At 58.1% G+C, this 16,104-nt stretch overlaps 3 protein-coding genes across 4 annotated transcripts in view; 2 read left to right on the top strand and 1 right to left on the bottom strand.

Moving 5' to 3' along the window:
- ARNT2 (aryl hydrocarbon receptor nuclear translocator 2) overlaps positions 1–16,104 on the top strand; it is an 83,889-nt gene that overhangs the window by 35,768 nt on the left and 32,017 nt on the right. The window lies entirely within an intron of this gene.
- FAH (fumarylacetoacetate hydrolase) lies at positions 1,599–8,822 on the top strand. Its single transcript, XM_049783672.1, has 14 exons — positions 1,599–1,823; positions 2,928–3,038; positions 3,322–3,443; positions 3,522–3,571; positions 3,969–4,059; positions 5,049–5,146; positions 5,376–5,428; positions 5,596–5,695; positions 5,779–5,909; positions 6,261–6,336; positions 6,971–7,017; positions 7,272–7,373; positions 8,038–8,155; positions 8,658–8,822. Exons 1-14 carry the CDS (start codon positions 1,743–1,745, stop codon positions 8,735–8,737), a joined length of 1,260 nt encoding a protein of 419 aa, XP_049639629.1. The 5' UTR covers positions 1,599–1,742; the 3' UTR covers positions 8,738–8,822.
- Positions 9,309–13,430, bottom strand: CTXND1 (cortexin domain containing 1). 2 transcript variants are annotated; one of them, XM_049783690.1, is made up of 3 exons: positions 13,010–13,430; positions 12,468–12,552; positions 9,309–9,797 (listed from the first exon to the last, which is right to left on the bottom strand). In XM_049783690.1, the coding sequence occupies exon 3, from the start codon at positions 9,746–9,748 to the stop codon at positions 9,569–9,571; it is 180 nt and encodes a 59-aa protein (XP_049639647.1). In that variant the 5' UTR covers positions 9,749–9,797; positions 12,468–12,552; positions 13,010–13,430; the 3' UTR covers positions 9,309–9,568. The 2 variants fall into 2 exon arrangements, with proteins under 2 accessions (XP_049639647.1, XP_049639646.1); XM_049783689.1 differs by lacking the exon at positions 12,468–12,552 and having other exon boundaries at positions 13,010–13,423.

The raw sequence follows: 16,104 nt of genomic DNA, 5'->3' as shown, positions 1-16,104 counted from the left end.
GGAAGGTGAAGGTGAAAGTAGGTCTGACCAGAGAAAGGGAGAGAGCAGAGACCAGGAGTGCCCCTTCATGCAGAAGGTCATCAGTTCGAATCTGGAGTCCCATATGGCGCGCGCGCGCGCGCGCGCGCACACACACACACACACACACACACACACACACACACACACACACACACACACACACACACACACACACACACACACACACACACACACACAGCAAAACAGAACTTTGCCTCCAGACAAGCTCAAGCCTACGACACACACACACACACACACAGCAAAACAGAACTTTGCCTCCGGACAAGCTCAAGCCTACGACACACACACACAGCAAAACAACACACACACACACACACACAGCAAAACAACACACACACACACACACAGCAAAACAGAACTTTGCCTCCGGACACACACACAGCAAAATAGAACTTTGTCTCCGGACACACACACACACAGCAAAATAGAACTTTGTCTCCGGACACACACACACACAGCAAAATAGAACTTTGTCTCCGGACACACACAAACACACAGAGCAAAACAGAACTTTGCCTCCGGACAAGCTCAAGCCTACGAGAAGGTGGCCAGTGAGTGGGTCTCCTGCGGCAGCTTGAACTCTAAACACAGCTGCTCCAGTGGTGAAAAGGACCCTCACTTGCCACAAGGGAGTCACGGGGACAAATGAAGACCAAAGTCAGCCAGGCACGGGAGTGAGGAGGAAGGAAAGGATTTCGTTCTGATGCCTGTGATTATTGGCCCTGCTTGGCCCATACCTTCCCAAAAAGGGGAAAGAGAAGACGGGGATTGGGGTGGGGGTGTCATTTGAAAACCGCATCTTAGTCCCTTTTACTCCTGCAACCTGGCAGAGGTCCTGGAGCTTCTCACCAGTTCACCCATTACTCATTCACCTGCTACACAGCATATTCATGTGACATGCAAACACAGGGCACATTCGTGTCAGGCATGCATGTACACATGCACAGCATGGTATCATCCATAACCAAGCGGCCTAGCCTGACAGGGTGGCTCAAGCCCTCTGACATCCCTACCAACCCCCTGCAAGTCTGCCGTGAGGTCTGTCTAGTGTCCTGCTGGAGCTCCACTCCATGCAGGCAGCTCAGCATCCAGTATTCAAGCTGCAGCCCCTCCACCAGAGCCTGTGCGAGAGAGGGATGGGGGGCTGCCTATGCATGTCCTCCTGCCACGTGTCCACCTGTTGTATTGGGCTGAGACCCGGGACTGACCCCAGAGAAGGCTGGTACCGCTCATGGCAGCCTTAAAGACCCGGGTCTTCAAGATAATAGATGCAACCGCATCCATCCAGTGTATCCATCCATCAAGCTGGACCCAGGATTTAGGGAGGGAGGCGTGGTACCCGTGGAGGCGTGTCCAGCCCGGGGGAGCCTGTTTGAATTGGTTGAGACCGCGGGGCGGGCCAGCTGTGTGGTTAGACTAAATCTGGGCGGGCCTTGCAGGACGGGCCCTTTTGGATAGGTCAAGGCCACGGGGGTGTGACTACAGGATCGGACCAGTCGCGTGGGCCCAAGCTAATAGGGGCGGGCCGGGGGCCGGGCCAGAGTCCTAGGCCATGGGCCAAGGCAGAGGGGCCGGATGGGGCGGGCCCGGCCCAGGTGCAGAGTCCTCGGGGTTCCGATCTGCCCCACTGCCGGGCCTGCTGTTGTCTTCTCTGCTCGCCGCTTCCTCCGCTCGCCACCCGGCCCGACCCGCTGATCGCCATGTCCTTCGTCCCAGTGGCCGCAGACTCGGACTTCCCCATCCACAACCTGCCCTACGGCGTGTTCTCCACCGATGTCAACGTGAGCGCTTGGCCCCCTCCCCGGTGCCCTGTTCCCCCACGTGCCGAGTTCCCGCGTGTCTCCCTATCCCAGTGTCCTGTTCCTGTGTGTCCCTATCCCGCAGTGTCTTTATCCCTGTGTGTCCCTACCCCTATCCCTGTCCCCGCGTGTACCCGTCCCATAGTGTCTTGTCTCCTCGTGTCCCTGTCCCCTCAGGCCCCTCTCTCCCTGTGACCCTTCGACTCCGTTCGCCCCGTCCACACGGGGATCCACCCACCCGCATCTCTCCCACGCTGGAGCTGGGACATTGGGCTTCGGGGCTGTGGGTGACCAGGGGCCAGAAATGGGACAGTAAATGCCTTCTGAGCACTGGCCTGCCTCTGTGTTCTTTGACAATTCTCACACACACACACACACACACACACACACACACACACACACACACACTTTCTAGCTTTCACAAGCAGCAGTGTTTTAAATGAAGGGGCCTGTACTCAGGACCAGCAGAGCCAACCCTGGGCCCCTGGGCCCCTGGGCCCCTGGGCCCTAGACCCCAGATCCCCCAGAGTTGACCACTCCCTTGGCGTCTCAGGAAAGGTGCTTGGGACAGGCCTGGCTGGACACCCCTGAGCCTGACACATGGCCGCGGTGAGGCAGCCAGTGGTTTCACAACAGGCAGATGTTGCAAGGACTTCAAACAGTCTGTACCTGCTTAAACCTTAGCCAATTCCCTCACCACCAACACCCCATACCCTCCCTGGTCCTGCTGGTGGGCTTCAGGTGCATAGATACCCACTTCCCAGGTGTAACCAGGCCCTTTGGGACTAACTCAGGGGCAGAGCAAAGGGACAGGAAAGGGTCTGGGTGCTCATGGCCTTCAGAGAGCCTCTTATGCTCTAGGCTGCCCCATACTGATGTTGGGGAAACTGAGGCTCATGGAGATGACAGTAATGCGAGTGGGAGCCCGGCTGTGAGGACCTCTGGATAGGAGGAGAACACGTGGCCAGCCTGGATGTCCCAGGCTGCTCTGCATGTTCACAGTGACATTTGGGGGACCCAGAGTATCTGCTAGGCCCCATCTGAGTGCCTGAACTTTGCAGATGTTCATGTGCTTGTTCTTCCCAGCCAAGACCAAGAATTGGTGTGGCCATTGGTGACCAGATCCTGGACCTCAGCGTCATCAAGCACCTCTTCACTGGGCCCATCCTCTCCCAGCACCAGGCCGTCTTCGATGAGGTACCAGCTCCTGTGTCCTGTGTTGGGGGCCACAACAAACGGGGGCCCGGTCAGTGTGTCTGCCCCAACTTTCTCACAGCACCCAGCTGATCTGCACACGTCATTCCCATGCTTCCTTCTGGAGCGGGAACAGCTGCCCCAGAACCTGCATATAGGGTGGACAAGGCTTGACATCCTGCACATACGAGGCATGGGTAGTGGTCATTAGACCACTACTTGTGTAGGGCCACAGGGGAGCCAGCCCTGGGGTCTCTGTGCCCACTATGTCCCCATTCTGGTCCAGCCAACACTCAACAGCTTCATGGGACTGGGCCCTGCGGCCTGGAAGGAGGCTCGAGCGACCCTGAAGGACTTGCTCTCAGCTGGCCAGGCTAAGCTACGGGATGACCTGGAGCTCCGGCGGCGGTGAGGACGGTGGGCAGGCAGGGTTGGCCATGGAGGGGGCCTCTGCAGGTCCCCCAAAACCCTGCTTGTGCATTTCAGGGCATTCACAGCCCAGGCGATCGCCAAGATGCACCTTCCAGCTGCCATCGGTGAGTGTGGTCCCTGCCTGGCCCTGGACACGAGGTCATTAGGCTCATAGTCACCTGCCCAGCCCTCTGCCAGCTAAGTCCCATGCATGACTGTCAGAAGCACAAGCAGGTGGAGCCCAGTGAGGCAACTGAGTGCCCCAGTCTGTTTTTCAAATCTGAATTGTGCCCTGGGCTGGAACATGCTGACTTTCTGTACTGCTGGGCATGGCCCATGAAAGCTTGGACCCCAGAGGGTGAGGGTTACTGGTGCATGGGGGCAGGTCAGCAGCTAGGTTGGGGACAGGGCCTTCCCTGCCATAGTCAGAGCAAGAAAGACACACTCCTGAGGCTGCAGGCTTTGGGCTATATTCCCAGGACCACCTTTTCTTTGTTCACACCATGGCCTGTCTCTCTGCAGGGGACTACACAGATTTTTACTCCTCCCGGCAGCATGCGGTCAATGTGGGCATAATGTTCAGAGGCAAGGAAAATGCACTCATGCCCAACTGGTACGTCGGTGTGGGGCGTGGGATCAGGGGACACATCTTAGCTCTGCCTCCCTCTGCCCCTGGGGGCCAGTGCTGTAGGGTTTCCTTGTACTTGGCAGATGGGCATCTCATGGCCTTGTCACGCCACAATGTTCCCTCGGGAGATGGACTGGCTGTGGTGGACACAGATCACAGGCAGCAGTGCCGGCTGGAGAGCGGGCGGGCTATGGTGCCTCTTGGCCCAGTCAAGGCCACGCTAGGCTGTGGTCTTGCCAGGAATGTGCCCTTTGACAGATGTTGTGCTATGGGCACTCGCAGCCCCGCACATGCCAAGTGCATCCCAGTACAGGACAGTGGCCATAGGGCAGCTGAGCCCAGGTGGCCATAAGCAGACACTGCTTCTCTGTGGGAGCTTCAGTGAGTGAGACACTGTTGGGCCAGGCCTAGGTGTTGGGAGTGTTCTGAGCTCTCCTTGAGTCCTCCCCAAGTCTTGAGCCCTCTGAGTCCTTCATGAGTCCTATGTCCTCCCTGGACCTTCTAAGTCCTCCCTTGAACCCTCCCTGCGTACTCAGCCCTCCCTTAGTAACCCCAAGGTCCCCTGAGTCCTCCCCCAGGTCCCCACTTGCAGATACAATGTAGCTGTTCATGGGATGGACTGTCCTTCCTCTCCACAGACACTTGGTGGCCTTGTCTGCAGTGTGGGAGGAGGTTCCCAACCGTGCTCAGAGGGCCATGGAGTCTCTCCAGAGCCCTGATACTAGATACTTGGCCAGACCACGAGGCTCTGGGGTCTGGTGCTCTGGCCTGACAAGGCAGTGGTACTGGGGGTCAGCAGGGTCACGCTGGCCAGTGCCCAGGTTCACATGATAAATGCCCAGGGCCAGGCTCATTCAGGCACTCAGCCCTTTGAGGCACCGCGTCCCAGTGACTTTTGCCCTCACTTGTGCCTTGGCTCTGGCTGTGACCCAGTGTCGGGGACAGCGCAAGACCCTGACTTGACCCCTCTGCAGGCTGCACCTGCCCGTGGGCTACCATGGCCGCGCATCCTCCGTGGTGGTGTCCGGCACTCCGATCCGCAGGCCCATGGGGCAGATGAGACCCGATGAGTGTGAGTAGGGTTGGCCCAAGTGCTCTGGTCTCTGTGCTCCAGGACTCCAGAGGCACAAGCTCTGGTTACTGTACCTGCAGCCTCCTGGGGCCCATGTTCTGACCTGTGTTCCTGCAGCCTCGCTGGGCATGTACTATGTGTCCTTAGCCTCCTGGGGCACATGAAGCTGCCCGTGTGCCCAGGCACCTCCTGAAGTGCTTGCTTACCAGACCTCTCTGGTCTTTTGCAGCCCAGCCCCCTGTGTACGGCCCCTGCAAACTCCTGGATATTGAGCTAGAGATGGTGAGTGGGGCAAGTGTTGTGTTCCTGGCTGAAGCCTCGTAGCCTGTGGGCTCTCCTGGCTATCATAGTCTAGTATATGGGGCACAATGGGGGAAGGAGCACCCTGACCTTTGCCCTCCAGCATCTCACATTCACCCCTGTGTTTCCCGCACGCCATCCCCCCCCAGGCTTTCTTTGTTGGCCCCGGGAACAAGTTTGGGGAACCTGTCCCCATCTCCAAGGCCCAGGACCACATCTTCGGGATGGTCCTCATGAATGACTGGAGTGGTAGGTGTGGTGCAGTGTGGGAAGGACGGGGCAGTGACAGTGGGTACAGGGTGGGCTCGGGCTCAGCTGTGTCTTCCCTGCAGCCCGGGACATCCAGAAGTGGGAATACGTGCCTCTGGGCCCCTTCCTGGGGAAGAGCTTTGGGACCACCATCTCCCCCTGGGTGGTGCCAATGGACGCCCTCATGCCCTTCGCTGTGCCCAACCCGGAGCAGGTAGGGAGCTCTGGTCTGTCCCACACCTCTGCCTGTCCCCAGTACTCACCCCCCCACCCTCCTGCATGGATCAGTCTAAAGCTGTTTCCTGTGGCCCTCAGCACTGTGGTTGAGGCTCAGTCCTGAATGTCCCCTGGGAACGCATCAGAAGCCAGAAAATCTGGACTTGGGGGGAGCCAGTGGCTAACCTGCTTCCTGGTGCTCTGAAGGGAGGTCTTGGGGCAGGCTTAGTCCCTGCACTGGCCTCCCATGGCTGCTGCCGCGAGGACCCCCCAGCCTGGCAACCACCCTGCGCCTAGAGCTGGCACCAGCCCCACTGCAGGCTCCTCATCCTTCATCTGCCCCCCTCAGGACCCCAAGCCCCTGCCGTATCTGCGCCACAGCCAGCCTTACACTTTCGACATCCACCTCTCGGTCGCCGTGAAAGGTAATGTAGAATCCAGGGGCCCTGAGTCTGGAGTATCCTGAGTCTGCAGTCCTCAGTCTCGGGGGTCCTGAGTCAGGGGGGGCTGGGGCTGGGGGTCCTGAGTCTGGGGTTCCTGAGAGACCTGTGGCCAACATCGTTTCTGCCTAGTTTCCTTCCCCTCATGCTTCCAGGCTAGTCTTGGGCGGGTCCTCGGTATGGGGAGACTCCTGGTGTCCCCTGGTGCAGGGGAAGGGCCATGAACCAGGACTTCCTGCAGTACAAAGCCTGGGAAGCTGCTGCTCTCAGACATGGTGACCAAGACAGGAAGAGGAAGAGGTGCCCTGGATGCCAGGAGCACAATCTGCAGTTCCCCACCCCACAGTTCTCAGAGCCTCAATCTTGCTTCCTTCCTGCCACCTTCCTGTCATCCCGCCATGGGGGTGACAGTGAGGACCACTGGGCTGAGTGACTGTGGGAGCACTGTGATGGAGGGGTGGAAAGGAAACAAATTCCAGGGACTGCATGCAGGAGGAGGTTGTTCTGGTCCCTGGGAGCTCAGGGTTCTCAGATTCTTTTAGAGACTGTGGGATTCTGGGCAGAAGATCTGATGCCTCCCCCCAGAGCTGGGGGCACTCATGGTCACTTTCCCCACCAGGAGAGGGCATGAGCCAGCCGGCCACTATCTGCAGGTCCAATTTTAAGGTAACTGTACTTCAGGCCCCTGTTTCCCGCATGGGGGTGAGGACTGGCTCTGCCCAAATGGAAGCCGGAGAGCCATAGAAATTGTGCATGGGGAGAGCTGCTCCTGCTCCATATGCAAGCTATGGAGCTGAGCAGTGAGCCTGGCAGTCAGGGAGTGCTTTCTAGAGGAGGCGGGCTGAGTAGAGATCAGGAGTGTGTGAGGTGGCACGACCTAGGACTTGTGCCTGCCCAGCCCACACGACCTCTGCCCGCAGCACATGTACTGGACAATGCTACAGCAGCTGACACACCACACTGTCAATGGCTGCAACCTCCGGCCCGGAGATCTGCTGGCATCTGGGACCATCAGTGGTCCGGTGAGTGGATGGAAGGAGGGACACGGAGTCCTGGGGGACACGGAGCCTGGGAGCAATATGGAGCCTGAGAGGGACACAGAGCCCTGAGTTGGATCCCACCCGCGCCTTAGAGATCCTTCCCCAGTTGCTCCTAGTAGCTGCATGGCTGGGCTCAGTGCAGCTATGTCTGCTATGGTTCACCCCATACCCCACCTAGCAGCTGTACCCCTGCCTGAGGGTGTAGGCAAGATGTGGAATGTGCAGCGCCTGGACTGCACTTGCTCTAGGAATTGGGGGAATACCACTGGGGACGCAACCCCAGGGTATGGGACATTTTCCTTCCTTTTATACTAACTGTGTTCCGGAGCCCAAAAATAACCAGCTCTGCCCTGCGGGCCGGGCTGTCCCAATTCCAGATCTCGGGTTACCTGGATGTAGGTCGGCAGGGCCTCTGGGCATCTGGGGTGCCAGCTGAGCAATGAGCAATGAGCATGGCTGGGAGCCTGGTTCTGGGTGCATGGCAGGGAACCAGCAGGTAGGAGCACCAAGGTGGAACACCAGGAGGGAGAACTAAAGTGGAGTATCAGGAGGGAGCATTAATGTGGAGCTTCAGGAGGGAGCATCAGGTTGGGCCCTATGGTACTGGGCTGCGGCTGCCAGGCTCACACTGTCCTCCCTCTGGAAGGAGCCTGAGAGCTTCGGGTCCCTGCTCGAGCTGTCTTGGAGGGGCACCAAGGCCGTGGCACTGGGTGGTGGACAGACCAGGAAGTTCCTGCTGGATGGGGACGAGGTGGTCATCACAGGTAAGATGCCTGCCTGTGTTCCTGCTTACTGTGCCCTCGGCCTCTTGCTAGACGCCAGCCACTCCCAGGCCACCTCTTGGGTCACAGGACCCTGAGCCTGCTTGTCATTCTCTGAGCTGGTGCCCAAATTGGTTTGTTTGTTTGTTTTTTTTTTTTTTTGGTTTTTGGCCCACACCCGGTATTGCTCAGGGGTTACTCCTGGCTGCTCAGAAATAGCTCCTGGCAGGCACGGGGGACCCTATGGGACACCGGGATTTGAACCAACCACCTTTGGTCCTGGATCGGCTGCTTGCAAGGCAAACGCCACTGTGCTATCTCTCCGGGCCCGCTGGTGCCCAAATTGGCAGCAGGCCCTGTGACTGAGATGTCCATCCCCTGCTCCCCTATCATCCTCCCCTGCTCCCCGATCCTCTACCACCCTCCCCACTCTCCTCCCTGCTCCCCCCACCATCCTCCCCTGCCCCTACACACTGAGCATTGAACCACCCACCCTCTCTTCTAGGCTACTGCCAGGGGAACGGCTACCGCATTGGCTTTGGCCAGTGCACTGGGAAGGTGCTGCCTGCCCTGTCACCGGCATAAGGTCCCTATGTACTGCGGGGAGCTCTGAACCTCCCATAACAGTCTCCCCTCTATGAGCAATAAAGTACGTGGTGCATATCCTGAATGGTCTGAGTGGTCCCTGGTCTTTGGTGCATCACGGAGCTCTGGCGCTGCACCCGTGTAGCAGGAGGGAATTGTGGGGTCCCTGCTTATAGAGCTGAACCCTGGAGCATGTGGATGTGTTTGTGAGTTGGGGGAGCCCGGGGGGTCTTGGAGGTGTCTGAGTCTGCAGGACACACTGGGCTGGAGCACAGAGCAGCTTTTCTTGTTCTACAGGGCAGGGTAGCAGCGCTGCTTCAGACTCTGCGTGCTCCATTTTCTCCCAGCACCCCATAGGCCCTTCTAGGCACAACAGACCCACTGCAGGCCAGGCTGTTGGTCTGTGCCTCCCATCTGTCACCCCAGAGCCTCCTGTGTGGGTGCTGGCTGTCCTGAGAGTGGGGGCAGGTGGCTCCAGGGAGGGCTGAGCTCTGGGGCAGGACCTGGGGGTCCTGCAGTTCAGGGAGAAGGAAGCCTTTGCAGGGCTCTGCGGAGTGAAGACTAGGCAGCCTGGAGGGGTTAACGGGGCAGCTCCCCTTCTCTTTGCATGTCCCCAAATTTCCAATTGCACAGAATTGACTATAGGGAGATAGTCAATCCCCCCAGACTGGGCTGGGAAAACGGGGCTCCCGGGAGTTCAGGGGTCTCCAGTTCTGACTTGTGTCTTTCCCAGTGAGTGAACTGCGGTGCTGTGGTGAGTGCAGTCAGTTCTGAGTCAGACCCCTTGTCCATGTTCTGCGGCCACCTCTCTTCCCTGCCTAGCTCGGGGGTTCAGTCGTCCAGGTGTTGCTCCTCCCAGGTGGAGGTGGGTATGGCGCTGTAGGGGTCCATGATGACCTTTGCGCAGCGGACGATCATTAGCAGCAGGAAGAAGCAGAGGAAGACGAAGCAGGCCACTGTCAGTCCCTTGTCTACGTCCAGGTATGGGGGTTCGGGGGTGGGCGTGTCCATGGCGGGGGTGCTCAGAGCTGGCTGTGACCATCTTCCACCTGCAGGAGCCCTGTGGGCAACAACAGGGGGTCCCTGCAGGGTTAGGACTATTGGAGCCACGTTGGGTCCCTCAGTCCCTGCCCGGAGAGAGCCCTGAGCACAGAGCCACGATTGATCATTGAGCACAGAGCACAGAGTGAGACTTAAGCATAGAGCTGGGAGTGAGCACTGAGTGCAAATGCACACATTGCCCCCTCCCCCAAGAAAAAAAGCAAAAAACTAACCCTAGAAACTGGAATCACACATGCAACTGGGTGCCCAGGTCTGAGCTTATGCTCTGGATGCCCCAAGAATGCCCCCGTGTCCCAGAACAGTGATGTGCAGTTGACCACGGCCAGCCCCCACTTTCTGCTGTTACAGCATGCGCTCATGCACTTTTGCATGACCTTGTGGGACTGAGCACAGGGAGCAGAGCACCTGATTGCAGGGGAAACCGAGTCCCAGTTGCTTCTTTAACCTAACCTCTATCTGGAGCCTAGCTAAAGGTAGCTCTGCTGCCCCCGCCCCCAAACTACCCTGACATCCCCTCTTTTGTCCTACCGCTGGGCCTTTGAAATCCCCTTCCTGGAGCCTGGTTCCCCACCCTGCTCACCAGCCCATAGGCTGCCGCATCCCCCTTGGATAAGGAACTTGGGGACTACCAGTTCTGTTTTTTGTTTTTGTTTGTTTTTGTTTTGTTTTTTTTGTTTGTTTGTTTTTTGGGCCACACCCGGCGTTGCTCAGGGGTTACTCCTGGCTATCTGCTCAGAAATAGCTCCTGGCAGGCACGGGGGACCATATGGGACACCGGGATTCGAACCAACCACCTTTCGTTCTGGATCAGCTGCTTGCAAGGCAAATGCCGCTATGCTATCTCTCCGGGCCCTTGTTTTGTTTTTTTTGTTTGTTTGTTTGTTTTTAGTCATACCCGGCGCTGCCCAGGGTTACTCCTGGCTTTGCGCTCAAATATCGCTCCTAGCAGTCTCGGGGGACCATATGGGATGCCAGGATTCGAACCCCCATCTGTCCTGTATCAGCTACGTTCAAGGCAAACGCCTTACCGCAGTGCTCTCTCTCCGGCCCAGGGACTAGCAGTTCTGACCCCTGCAGAGCAGGCAGCTGTGCAGAGAACATTCTCATCTGCGTCCCGAGCGGAGGGACCTTCTGAGGCATCTGTCAGCCAGACACTTGGTTCGGGAAATAAGTCAGTGGCAGTGGGCCATGCACGGGAAGAGACTGGGCTGGGAGTGAGGCTTGGGGTCCTACAGAAGCTCTCTCTGGGCATGGACGGCGCCAGGGTCTCACATCCTGGGCCCAGCTGTCCCCAGAACTCTCAGCCCAGTGGCGGAACCCTGAGAAATTTCCCGGTGACAATTGGGTTTTCAGCGGTACTGTCAAAGAAAAACACCTGAGCAGCAGAGTCCAGGGCCCACCATGAGGAAGCATCCTGGGGACATGGGGAGACTTAGAGCTTCACATACTCCTCTTCAGGACCCTCACAGCCCAGGTTTGCTGTGAATGAGCGAAAAATCATACCCATCTGCCTACACAAGAACAGCCCTTGAGCAGCCTGCCGGGAGCAACCCCTGCCTGTTCTTACCCCGTCACACCCGACAGTTGATGCAGGACAGAGTGAGATTGTGGTGACTGGCCTGAGTACTTGCACCCTGTACTGTCCACCGTCCCGCTGTGTGTCCTGGGTGGGAGGGCGGGGTTCTGCAGCAGCTGCAGCTCTGACACAGGGAACCCAGAACCTGGCTCAGCAAAGCGTGAGGCGCCTGCCCGATGGGTGGGGCCTCAGCCCACAGCACCTACATTTCCCTGCCTGGATGTTTCTCTGGAACTTGGTGGGTCTGAGGGGCCACTCCCAAGACTGGGGCTAGAACTGGTACCACCCACCAGGGCCACCTGGACTGGGACTCACTCACTTCTGTGATTCCCCCCTCGGTATATGATTTTGGCTAGTTCCCCCGATTCAGTCAGGGGAGGGCGCACAAATGCAGAGCTTGGTGAGACCCAGAACTGGGGCTGGGGCCAGAGCACTCACGTTTGTGGGAAGAAGAAGCTAGAGAACAGGAACTGACACTTCTCTTGCTCCCAACGTCCTGGCCCCTCCTCTGGCCCCCAGGTTGGCTAAGGGACCTTCTGGTTTCCAGAACCACCCCGTCCAGCCCCCTCCAGGTCCTTCTCAGCCCCTTGGGATCCACCGTGATTTTCTGAACTTAACTGAGCCTAGAGGCGCCATCTGACACACATACGCCCGTGACTTGCGGTTAATGTAGAAACCACCAACACAACCTGAAAAACTGATGTGGATAAGGAGAGTGGGGCTGGGCATGGTGTGTGTCTGAGGGCTTTGGCATCTAAATGCAGCCTCCATGCCCTGCAGAGCGACTCCCCGGAGATGAACTGGATGCGCCGGTCCCTGCCTCTCTGGCCACCACGGGCTGGCACGAGCCTCTGCCAGCGTTCCTGGAAATGGGGCCTTGGTCCAACTCCATCTGCAAATGTGTCCATGGCCCAGACGCCTGAACAGCAACGGGGGGCTCCTGGTCCCACAGGGAGATTCCCAAAGATTGTGTCAGACTTTATGGGGTCCCCGAGGGGAGGGCAAGAGGTATCTTTCACCACCTACAAATCTGTGGCCGGTGCTACCAGGGCAGAGAAATCTTGCCTTAGAAGGAACCTCCCCCCATCTTACCCCCCAGGAACCCGTTTGAGGATCTAAAGCAACAGAGGCAGCCCCTGTATGTCTTTCCTAACCAATCTTCCCTTCCAGAACCTTCCTGCAGGCAGGAAAATGATAAGATTTAGCTCCAGGACATACCCCTGAATTTCCCGCCCAAGACCCCATATTTGGACCTGGTTTTCCAGAGTGGAGACCTGAGCTGGGCAGGAGGGAAAGAGACTGGCAGAGGCGACTTAACTTTCCCTAGAAGTTTTTTGCCACTGTGACCTCTGGCAGCCAAGAGAAACATCTCAGGCCCCCCACTGGGTCCCACCGAGAGGGTGACCTGGGAGGTGGTGGTGGTGGGGGGTAAATTAAAATTTCTAACTTGAACTTGGCTTCGCCCCCAGCACCCCTCCAGACCGAGGGTGCCAGGCTCCCCGGGGACCTCAAGGCTTGTAGCTGGAGACGTTGGTCCCAGCACCGCGCGCCCCGCACTCGCCACCACCCCTGCCCTGGGACCAGACCCTGCCCAAGGGGTGCCCAGCTCGCTACTCCTGCAGTTCGGTTCTTACCTGGCCCCAGCGGCCGGCTTGGTGGGTCGACCCGGGGGGCCGGATCGCTGCCCGACACTTTCCTGCACCGGCTGGACGGGCACGGCCCTGGCGGGGTCCCCACCCGGCCCGGGTGCGGGTGGCCCCGCAGCCGCTGAGTCAGCGCCGGGCCAGGGGCAGCGGCGGCGGCCGAGCGGGACAGTGAGCAAAGCCGCAGCGGCCTCGGCATGTTAAAGGCCGAATCCTGGATGCGGCTCCAGCAGGAAGGCGGGCTGAGCGTCGAGGACGGGGACGAGCCCCACCGGGGGCGCAGACCCATCTGGGGGCTCCTCGTCTGCATCCCTCCTGGCGTCCCTGCAGTCGCCGCCCAGTCCTGCAGAAGCGCCGCCCCGCACCCCGCCCACTCGGGGCGCCCCACGAGTCGTGGCTTCTCTGCCAGACCCTGCCACGGAGCTGGAGAGGGGAGGGTCCCCGTGGGTTCGGGCACCCTCAGAGACTCAGCTGCAAGCCCCTTTCCCCAGGGAGAGGAACGTGTCCAGCTCCCCCAGGGGCCCAGAAGCAGGAGTCCTGATGCACCAGAGCTTTACAGTGCTCAGAAGAGCCTTTTTTTAGCCTGCTGCAAAGTAAAGGAGGCCAGAGGGGGTGGGTGGGCCACTATGGGCTCAGGAGCCTGGAAGACGAAGATAAGGCTGTTGGGCCACACTGCTGACACTGGGAGGAGTGCTTCAAGCTGTGAAAGTCAGTGTGGAAGCCTGGATGGAGGTCTTCATGGTGGGAAGCACCTGGCAAGGGTTTGGGGTCCTCTGGCTAAGGAGCTGTAAGACCCTCTCCTCTGTGACCCTGTACCCATGTCCTCATGCTTTAGGGCACCGGTTGAGGTGTCTGAGCATGCATGGAAGGAGCCCACACTTTCTGATGCTGTTCACACAGGATATTTCTTTGCCACGTTTGCAAAAAGGCTGGATTGGCTCATTTTGGAAAAAGCCTGAGTGGGTCCCCAATTAGAGACTCACAGAGGAGAGCCCCAGGATGCGCATAGGGGCCCTGCAAAATAGCTGTGCTGAGGGGTCTGAGCGGTAGCACAGCGGTAGGGCGTTTGCCTTGCACATGGTTGACCCAGGTCAGACTTGGGTTCGATTCCCGGCATCCCATATGGTCCCCCAAACCAGGAGCGATTTCTGAGCACATAGCCAAGAGTAACCCCTCAGCATCACTGGGCGTGGCCAGAGAGATAGCTGGAGATAAGGCATTTGCCTTGCATGCAGAAGGATGGTGGTTTAAATCCCGGCATCCCATGTGGTCCCCCGAATCTGCCAGGAGCGATTTCTGAGCGTAGAGCCAGGAGTAACCCCTGAGTGCTACCAGGTGTGATCTCCCCTCCTAAATAAAAACCCAAAAAAGAAAATAGCTGCACTGAGTTGCTCATATAAATGCTGGTTCCCATGTGAAAGCATGTGCCCACGGTTTCTGGAGTTCTCACTTGAACACAGCTTCCCACAGGCTCCTAAGTTGACACAAATGCGCCTTGTGGTGGGAGCTTGGCTGACTGGAGGCTCCCTCGACGCCGCTATGCCTTCTGCAGAGGGTGCTTCTCTCCCATCCGGTCTCAGCGAGCCTCTAGCGGGCCAGTTCTTGTCCCAGTCATTGGTGGGATTTCCTGCGGACTCACGGAGCCCTTCCCATAGATATAACAGGAGCACCCAGGGCTTCAGGACCAGGCGGCATCCTAAATGAGCCACTTGTTCTCACAAGAGGATCGGGGTTGGGAAGCCCAGACCTGGTCCCCCAGAAAAGGGTAGACCCTGAGTCCAGCCCGAGTGAGGCCTTGCCCTGCACATCCCGCCTGTCCCCACTGCCCAACTGGTGGTTCTAAGGTCATGGTGGGCCACAGCCTGAACCTGAGCTCCAGGTGCCCTGGTTCGACACAGTGTCCCGTTAGCTCAGTTCCAAGGGCCAAGTCCAACCCGCACCCGACCTGGGGCTACTGTCATTTATCTAAACGCTCATGCTAGGACTTGTTCTTCCCTGTGAAACGTGGGCTAGAACCATAGCACAAAGGGGAGGACATTTGCCTTACTGCTGACCTGGATTAACTGCCCGGCATGCCATAAGGTCCCCCAAGCCTGCCAGGAGTGACTTCTTAGCACAGAACTAGGAGTAATCTCAGAGCACCACTGGATGTGGCCTTCCCTGAAAAAACAATGTCCATGAGTTTTGGTTTTGGTTTTTGGTTTTTGGGTCACCTGAAGGCACTCAGGGGTGACTCCTAGCTCTGCACTCAGAAATTGCTCCTGGCAGGCTCAGGGGACCATATAAAATGCTGGGATTCGAACCACCAACTGTCCTGGATTGGCTGCATGCAAGGCAAACACCCTACCGCTGTGCTATCTTTCTGGCCCCTGTCCATGAGTTTTGGGGTTATCCTGGGGGCAGAGCCACTAGGCCTGCAGGATGGACACTGCCTGTGGCAGCATTGAGGAGAGCCCAGTAGGTGATCCTGAGGTCACTCCAGTGGCACAAATCTACTCTTTGGGCCTGGCAAGCCACCCCTGGAACCCAGAGTTTGGGGAAAGAAGTTGCATGGTTTCACTCAGGAGCACATTATTCCGGGACCTGCCTAATATACCCAGTTCCAGTGGAGCAGAGAGATAACCCCAAATTTGGAGAGGCAGCCTTGCCCTACCACCCTAACACTTAGAAAGTGAGGAGTGGGCCCGGAGAGATAGCACAGCAGCGTTTGCCTTGCAAGCAGCCGATCCAGGACCAAAGGTGGTTGGTTCGAATCCCAGTGTCCCATATGGTCCCCCATGCCTGCCAGGAGCTATTTCTGAGCAGACAGCCAGGAGGAACCCCTGAGCACCGCTGGGTGTGGCCCCCCCCCCCAAAAAAAAAGAAAAAAAGAAAAAAGGGGGGGGCCGGGAAGGTGGTGCTAGAGGTAAGGTGTTTACCTTGCAAGCACTAGCATAGGACGGACCATGGTTCGATCCCCCGGCGTCCCATATGGTCCCCCCAAGCCAGGGGCGATTTCTGAGTGCATAGCCAGGAGTAACCCCTGAGCGTCAAACGGGCAAACGGGTGTGGCCCAAAAACCAAAAAAAAAAAAAAAAAAAAAGAAG

Source organism: Suncus etruscus, chromosome 11 (assembly GCF_024139225.1).
Source record: "Suncus etruscus isolate mSunEtr1 chromosome 11, mSunEtr1.pri.cur, whole genome shotgun sequence".
In the NCBI taxonomy this organism is placed as follows: domain Eukaryota; kingdom Metazoa; phylum Chordata; class Mammalia; order Eulipotyphla; family Soricidae; genus Suncus; species Suncus etruscus.
The sequence above is the reverse complement of the archived record's forward strand: the minus strand, read 5'-3'. Positions and strand labels throughout refer to the sequence as shown.